This window comes from Anopheles cruzii, chromosome 3 (assembly GCF_943734635.1).
Source record: "Anopheles cruzii chromosome 3, idAnoCruzAS_RS32_06, whole genome shotgun sequence".
In the NCBI taxonomy this organism is placed as follows: Eukaryota; Metazoa; Arthropoda; class Insecta; order Diptera; family Culicidae; genus Anopheles; species Anopheles cruzii.
Window position 1 is genome coordinate 15,512,329 of NC_069145.1, and position 9,151 is coordinate 15,521,479.

The 9,151-nt window shown below is 45.8% G+C and overlaps 1 protein-coding gene across 1 annotated transcript; it reads right to left on the reverse strand.

Moving 5' to 3' along the window:
* Positions 1-7,167: 7,167 nt before the first annotated feature.
* Positions 7,168-8,993, reverse strand: LOC128273643 (uncharacterized). Its single transcript, XM_053011658.1, has 2 exons — positions 8,001-8,993; positions 7,168-7,930 (listed from the first exon to the last, which is right to left on the reverse strand). Exons 1-2 carry the CDS (start codon positions 8,943-8,945, stop codon positions 7,349-7,351), a joined length of 1,527 nt encoding a protein of 508 aa, XP_052867618.1. The 5' UTR covers positions 8,946-8,993; the 3' UTR covers positions 7,168-7,348.
* Between the last annotated feature and the right edge of the window lie 158 nt (positions 8,994-9,151).

Here is a 9,151-nt window from a genome sequence, read left to right on the forward strand (position 1 = left end):
TTCTAATTCGGTTCTGTTCATTTCGGATGTCGTAAAGTGGTGCCTCTGTGCTTATTGCACACTCAGTAGAAACATCACACAATTGTAGGTCAGCTTGACAAAGTCGGTAAACTTTTCCAAGGATATTTCACCGAGCGGGCCACAGTTGAACTGAAGACGCTGCTGGCTTCGCCCCAGTAGCAACAGGATTGTTGTGACCGCCGAACGGTAACTGCGGTGGTGCTTTTTGGTGTGGCGCATCTGCATCATCCACCGGGTGGCGTACAGCTTTTCAGCAATGGTACCGTTCTGGGCAATGTGTTGCAGATTAAATTGTACCCATTAAAGTAACATTCGAATTGGCTGGCAATGTAGACCTACCATTACTTGCAGCTTTTCGATGAGATAGCAGAAAATAAAGTACACGAGGACGAATGACGTTAAATGCTCGCCGAAAATACTGATCTCGTGAAGCGAGTTTACACGCTGGGTCAAGTAATAGCAGACGACCACGACTCCGACTAGGACGAGATGGTATTGCAGAAACACTAAGCCAACCAGTCGCTGCATCGTCGATACCATTCTGCAAAAGAAAATGAGCACGGCGCTTGAGACCGGAACCGACATTCGGAGGCTACGTTCGGATGAATTACTCAAATAGTTCATTATGTCGCTTTGCGCAGATTTGTAACTCCTCGTTGTAGACCTTCCAGAAACGAGTATCGGCGTCTGCTTGGTGAGGTGCATCTGGCAGTGTCGAAACTCTTGCTTCGACTGTCCCGTCCAAGTCCCCTAGGTAGGCAGCCAATAGTTCCATCTCACCCACAAAACCAACCGTCATACTGTACACGATCGAACAGCCGAAGAAAAACGCCACTAGCACAACCGCAATGAAGTTCGCGTGCAGGACATGCACCACCACGCCGCCAACAGGTTCGCCACGAATCAGGAACTTGGCGTAGTTGTTCATTGCCATGCCGCTACCCCAAAACTGAATGTTTATGAGACAAATGAAGATTTGGGGTACCAAAATAAAGAGGTTGCTCACGCGGTACCAGCGGGTCCTAATCACACTGGCCGTCGGAAGGTCACGTGCAAACGATCTATCGCTGAGAAACTTTGCCAGCTGCTGGAACTCGTGAAAGTGTCCCATGTAGATGAAGAACACTAGCAAGACGCCGATCTGCAAGATGACGCACGCTGACGCGCTGGCCGAGAACTGTATGTCCTGCGGCTGGTACTTTGTGTAGTGCAATTTGTGAACTGAGCTACCCAGGAACAGAAGGTAAAGGACAACGTGCACCGCGGTACGGCACTTGTCCAATCGAGTTCGTAGCGGCCCCGGAAATCCGGACACCAATTGGAAGGGCCGAATGTAGTAGAAGTACTCACGCTCATAGCGCAGATTCCAGATGGCATCGCACTGCTGTTTGATCCACTCCATTGCAAGCTGCCGACTATCACTGTGACATTCAGAGTAGCACGGCTTTTATTAAGTTGTTACCAGAGTCTAGCTACATTCGTTGCATCAACGTTTTGCCTTCGTATATGGCAAAATCGCCCGTTTGAAAAGGTATTGAAAAATTCATCAACAGCTCTGAAGGAATTTGCTACCGTTTCTTTGCCGTGCAAGTACGGTCCTAGTGACGAACTCTGTCCTTTGAATGTCTAATGCAAGGCTTGAATGTGCTTACATCGGGGCCCATGTTCTTTGATCGCTTTTCCTGACGATCCAATCCAATATTTAATTACTGGGCGGTGGGTTGCGCCACGCCTCCATTGTAAGTACGCATAGTACAGAGGTTTGTTCCTATTGCCTTGGTCAGGATATAGCCTTATATTAAAAGTAAAAAACTTCTACTCCGAACTTATTTCAAGTGAATGTATGTATTAACATAATGGCATAATTTGCAAAGAACTGTCCCAATTTTTAGTATATTTTAAGAGAAGTTTTAGAGTAGAGCCCTAAGGGGATATTGATGAAGGCATTCAGATGGTTTCATTTCGGATTAAGAAATATCCTTTAATAGGTATTTGCTTCCAACACATTTTTTTGACAGATACTAGGTGAGCATAGTAAGGCGGCAAATGATAGTTTATAATACTTTTGGAGGAATTTTGCGGTCGTAGTGAGTTAAGAATGGCCAGAATTAGGAAAGTCCTCTTAGGCCGTCCAGAGGGACAGAGGGGACGTGGTGGGCCCGGTTAGATATAGAGAGATTGCGTCGACCGGAACGCGAGATCAGTCGGTATACAGATGTGGTGGATGAAGGCTCTCGACCGCGAGCGGTAGAAAGGTTTCTTGAAGCAGGTAAAGATCGCTCGGTGGTTGTAGGCGGATTAAATAAGTAAGTGATTTAAGCACACTGCACGGCAACGCACACTAATTGTTTTCTCCCTAACACACACTTTCCTCACAAATGGCAAATAAAAGGATTTATAAAGCATATCATATCAACCTTACGTGAAGGAAAATTAATTTTAGCAGTTGCAGTTTAGCAGCTAAAAAGTACTGCGTTGCCAACAAAAGTAGACAATAAACTTTTGCAACAAAGCACACAACATCGAAGTAATCGTTTTCCAAGGCCGTTATCATTTTCTGCGATGATGTTTTAATACCACGATCGATGGTTAAATTGATGCTCAGTAGAAACATTGCAAATGAGTACGAGAGGTGCACGAAGTCGGTAAACTTTTTCCAACGAAATCTGACCAAAGAAGCCGCTGGTGAATCGCACGGGCTGCCTGCTGCGTCCGAGGAGCAGCAGGAATGTAAGCATCGCTGAACGGTACTCACGGTGGAACTTCCGGGAGTAGCGCATCTGCATCATCCATCTTGTGGCGTACAGCTTTTCCCCTATGAAGCAATTCTGAAGTGGAAGGTTTTTTTATAAGAAAAAGGATCAACAGATTAGCTACTGTATAGCAGAGTTGGGCTATACTTACCATAGACTGAACCTTCTCAATTAGGTAACAAAATATAAAGTAAACCAGAACAAGGGATACTAGATGCTGAACGAAGATGCTCATTCCATCGAAATAATTTATAAATTGCAACATGTACAAGTGGTTCACCACAACCGTTATCGATGCCAGATGATATTGCATAAACACAAATCGTAGCACTCGTTCCAGCACCGATATTGTTCTACGAGAGAAACAGCCCAGATTTGAGATCAAATTTACCATTTCATTTCGATCTCACTTTCACTTACTCAAAAATTTCACAATGTCGCTTAGCGCAGCGTCGAAGCTCTCCGTTGTAAATGTTCCAGAACCTAGCGTCGGAGCAGTCGTGGTGAGATGTTTGAGGTTGTGCGGACACACGTGACTCCACCGTCGCGTCCAAATCTCCCAAGCAAGTCGCCAGAAGCTCCATCTCTCCCAGAAAGCCAACAACAATCGAATATGCAATCGTACAACCCACAAAAAACCCCATTACGGGGATGAAAATAAAATTCTGGTATAGGAACTGAACAAGCCAACCACCCGCAGGCTCACCACGAAATAGAAGCTGGCTATAACTGTTTGAAAACAGTCCGGTCATCCAAAACTGAATGTATAGGAAACCAGCGAAAATTTGAGGTACTAGAATGAACAGATTGCTCACACGGTACCAGCGATTCCTGATTACTTCGGCCACAGGGAGCTCACGGGCAAAGGTTCTGTCATTGAGAAAATCCACTAGTTGTTGGAATTCATCAAAGTGTCCAATATAGATACACAGCAGCACCAAAGTGCTGATTTGTATCGTGATATACGCCGACGAGATGGCCGAGAATTGCACGTCCTGCGGCTTGTACTTTGTGTAGTACAACTTATGAATCCAACTTCCCAAGCACAGTAAGTAAAAAAAGAGGTGCACTATGATACGGCACTTATCCAAACGGGTACGTAATGGCGCAGGAAACCCAAGCAGCTTCAGAGCGGGGCGAAGAATGTGGAAGTAATCACTTTCATGGCGGAGATTCCGGACTGCGTCGAGCTCTCGTTTAATCCACTCCATGACTAATTGAAAACTGACACTACGCTGCGCTCAGACCCAAATGCAATAACTACGTCCTTATAAAAGGACCTACTAATTTACCGGTAACAAGACGTGGATATGAAAAATTCAGTGCCTTCTCTGAAAGAATGCTTGATCAATCGTAACGACCTTACTCTTGACCAACTTGCATAAGATAAGAGAACGGTGGTCTTTGATGGTCTACCCTCTGCTGGAGTTCCTTTGATTAGACTATATTTTCTGCTAATGTTAGACCTGGGTTTATGTTTGATTATTGAGGGCCGTTTTTTCGCGCCATGGTTTCTTGGTTTGTATATGATTGATTGAAAGGCCAGATGCTACCAGAAATCAATGTTTGATAGATGAGTGATCCATAACATTCTTCCATGCTATCACAGTTTAAGTTTTTCCATTCACATTATCACAGTTTAATCAATAGATTTAATTAACTTTTTGACAGTGGGGTCTACAAGTTTTCGTACGCTTAAACGGGAACCCATTTTGAGGACAAGCTGCAAGAACATCATACCGGTATGGCTACATTACCAACGCTAACACACCATCGAAACATCCTTCCGTGTGGATGTTAAGGTTCGGCCACGGTCTCGTGTGTAGTTGTAGTAGCAATTTTTATAATTTCAACTCTTTTTACTTGTTTTGTAAGGTATAGTTGGCCCGCTATTCTACGATTGCTTTACATTTTAATAACATTACGAGTTCTGAACAAAACTGGGCATCGACCATTGTACCGAACGATGTTCATACGTACGTAGACTATTTAATTCATTATCTGAAACGAATGATAATTTGTGAAGTGATAGAAATTTTATTTCCTTATGCCGCATCTACTTTTGAGTTCACGTTTTCATTTATTTTCGAAAATATTGCTTTTTACAAGCGCAACGGAGGTATTTTGCTAGCGATAGAACAGCTCATCTCGTAGTACTGAAAAATTCATCATCACCTCTGAAGGAATTTACTACCATTCGTTTGGTATGAGTACGGTCCTAGTGACACACTGTGTCCTTTGAATGTCTAATGCAAGGCTTGAATGTGCTTTCATCGGGGCTCATGTTCTTTGATCGCTTTTACTGACGATCCAATCCAATATTTAATTACGGGGCGTTGGTTGTGCCACGCCTCATTTTGTGGCCGTATAGTACAGAGGTTCATTCGTATTGCCGCGATTCTGGTGTGACCCTCAACAAGTGACTGACTGTAGTGCTCTAATTGAACGATAAGTGATGGAAAGTATAGGAAACTTGCTTATGATGTTCGTTCCGCCATGCTTTATGCGAGGCCAGAAAAAGAGACGGTGAGAAAATATGGGGAGCTGTGAATACCACCCATCAATAAAATAATGTGCAATAAAGTTGCAAAACAAATGGCCTCGTAATAATGGGAAAATCTCACCTTAGCCCTGAGCGTATCATCCCGGGACGTATAAATTACACCTGACCTGAATCCAGAACTGACAGAACCTGCCGCAATTTCGCGCTCTTGTGAGACACAGCGGCGACGAAGAAACGGTAACTTTGTTTCGCTCACCAATCGCACATCTTTCAATTAGGCAGCCTGTTTCCCTATTTCACGGTTGGTCCCATAGCGGAAGCGAGTCGGTTGGATTGCGTGTTGAGTATCAGTGTTTTAGTAGCCGTTTCGCGCCTTGCCTTAAATTTGTATGCTATCTTGTGTAATTTGACATATGTGTAATTGAACATATTTCCATCCGCCTTCCAGGATGAAGAACCGCGGGCGCTACGGTTTGACCTTAAATGCAGTTCACGGATAGGCAACTTTCTCCCAAGGTCACGTCGCGTCGTTGCCACAGCGTACTTGGCAGGTGAGTTATGATTCGCAGTGCCAACGCCGGCCCCAAAGTTCTTCGTCCCGCTATTAGTTTCCAAACCGATGCGCCTGCAGGAAAACCACGACAGTCGCGAAGCATTATAATCAACGTGACACGATTCTCTTCACGTGCGGCGTCGATGTTGGCGGTACATTCGATCAAGGGACGCAGTTCGGGGCGCACTCCACAGGTCTTTGAACAGTGAACGAATGGCCTCGATGGGGGCCGCGAGTGATGGTGCCACATGATAAAATGAAGTCCATACGAAGGAAGGACGAAGACGCCGTCTTCGACGTCGTTCAACGGCGTGAGCAGCATAACGGGAGCCGTTGGGCGAATGGAACGGAATTACAAAAAAGAGGTTCCAAAAACCGGGCCCCAGGCGGCATAAGAGGCTTCGCCCAAAGAAATCTAATGCACATACATTAAGACCACAGGTTTTGGGCCCAAGAAATTAATGCAGTTCCGTTGCCGTCACCATAAGAAAACCTACCCTCGATTGGCACCATTTACTTTTCCGAGTGAACCGTAGAAATGTGGCTAAAAAGTAACGGAAATTTTGATTTCATACTTGTTTGTGATTGCTATACCGGACACATGTTTTTGTATGCAAGATGGCAACACTGTGACCAACATCTGTGTTAAATTAAATTAATCAAATTACTGTTTGCGATTTTGGTCTTTTTGTAACCAGTTAAAAGTGAATTCGCTGTTTTTCATAATACCTGAAACTGTTCCACATCACAGTTCCATTAAATTTTATATGGGGAATGAAATACATGCTGCCAAAACGTTGTAAATGTTGCAGAAACCCTTCAGTGAACAAGGTCTATCGAAAACAAGAGTTTATAAGTGGTACAAAATGTTCTAAGTGGGTAGGGTTGAATCGTTTAAAACGAAGCACGGCCAGGACGACCATGAACATCACAGACTCGTTCCGCCACCACCGTATTCACCTGACTTCAACAAACGTTGACACAAGTGCATTGCATCCGGGTGGGACTACTTTGATGAAATGATGATTTGATGATGATGATGATGATTTAACTTTGATTTAGAATGATATAGAGTTGGTGAGTTATAAGCAAATTTCAGTTATTTTAGGGTCCCAGTAGTATAACTTGCCCACCGCCAGTCTATGGCCACAGGAAGGACGGATGGCTGGCATGAGCATGTTAAAGTAAAATCATGTGAGATTTTGCTGAGGAAAAACAACTACTTACCAGCATAACATTATCATTGGCGTTGAAGGAAAACTTTGAATTAGTCGAAAGACGCAAGAAGTTCGGTTTTAGCTTGTATAATAAAGAAGCGTAATAGTTTTTACGGGTTTCATGTCATTAACAGATAACAAGTCAAAACGTGGACAAACCACCAATGCGTGGTGGATAAATGCAATAGCACTCCATGCTGGGCCACATTTTATAAATCATCCAGTTACACCGGCTTCTGGCAACTCGACGATCCGTACCAGATTCTATACAATGTTTAAGTCTACCATGGCCATTGGATGCTCAATCACTGTCGCTGCTCTCTAAATGGACAACTCTTTTGCGCCGTTTGCACTGGGACTGCTTGTCATGCCGCTGTACCTTCTTCCGTTTGGCCAATCGTTCCCGTTCGGCTAGATCCCTTTCCATTGCCGCCAGTGGCGAAAGCTGCGACTCGAAAACAATTTCGTCGACTATGAAAGAATTATCCTGCGACTCGAAAATAGCTTGATCGTCGTCTGTGAAAGAGTTGTCCTTTTCTGCCAGGCCCTCCTCCTTCAGTGGAGCGTATCGGTACCGTGTACCGGGGATTTTAAAATCCGCCCGTTGTCGTGCATCTTTCAGAGACTGTAGGTAGATGGCCTGCATGTCGACGGAGTGCGCAGTCCGATCCATGTCGGCGACCTGGCTAACGATGAACCCGTCAAGCTGTGTTTCAAATTGGTGATTTTCGTCATCTTCCGAATCTGTTCCGCTGACCGCCGCTTCCAAGTCGAGGAAAGCAACACCGGTTGGAAGTCTGCCACGGTGCTTACGCTGTGCTGATCGACTTGTTTTACGGAATCTGCGGAGAGGTGGACCTACAGGTGACTGTGATGAATCGGGCTGAAAGTGCAGACATTGGTACACATCAATTGGTGCTCTTTATATTTTACACGGGCCACAAAACCCATACCATAGGAACTTGTAGCAAAGCTTCGTCGCAATCGGTACTCTCACCGGACCATTCGGTGCTACTGTCGCGACTCGTCGCCTTCGGATTGTCGTCTTCACTTTCGGAGTCTGCTATTCGGGCCCTGCCATTTGGACGACGCAGAATTCCGATAATGCTCCGATCATGCTCCTGGCTGGGAGGTAGGCCGAAATCGGGCTCAATTTTGTGGTCGGTAACCTTTCTACAACTTGTGTTCGGGCTGAACCGAAGATTTCCGAGAGGTGCTCTGGGTACGTCCGCCAACCGCAGGCGCTGGAAGTTTAACCGCTGTCTAGAGGAACTCTTCTGGGTCGCGAATACGGAAGGTGATGTTTGTGTCGCTATCATCGGGCTACTCCTGGCGATCGGTTCACGGTGTGGTGGTGATGATGCGAGCAGAGAGGTGACCGTTCCAGCCACGAGATGGTGATTTTCTTTGTGCAACCCCTTTCCCGAAAATGGATCCACGCCGGTCGCAGAGACGTCGAAGAACACGTCTTCATCATCTTCCAGCAGGTGGTTGAACGAAGCCGAGGTAAGGCGTTCGTGAGTGGGCAGATTTGTTTCTGTCGCTGATGACGGTCGCTTCTCTCCTGGGCTCGGCACCATCTCGGGATCCTCGGGGTCGCTCTCTAGCACTTCGGAAAGGTTCCACTCGGCGGCAAAGTTGCGAACGGGACGCACTGGGCGATCGTCCGTGGTGAACGTGGCATCAAAAATGTTCGAAATAGAAGCGTCCTCTTCGGCGAAAGCTACTTCCGAGATGTCTGCATCCTTCGGTGTTCCTGGTTTGGACTCCAAACAAGGCACTTGTATTTGGTAAGGCAGGAAGGGTAAACAATCGATCGATGGACTGTCTGCCTCCGTCAAGGCGGCTCGCCGAATCCCATCGGCAAATGGCAATGCGGCAATCTTTGCCCGGTTCATTTCGTCCAGCGAAAGCAACCGCGAGCATTGCCGAGATCGTTCACTACCGGTCCACAAGGAACGATACTGCGGAAGCCATTGCACGAGTTGTTCCACAGTTTTCGGTGTTTCAGTGTTCCACATTCGCGAGTGTGTCCCAGGGTGAGAATCTTTACGAACCGAGTCTGAAGAGTAAAAACAAAACTTGACTAACTGTTGGAATAAGC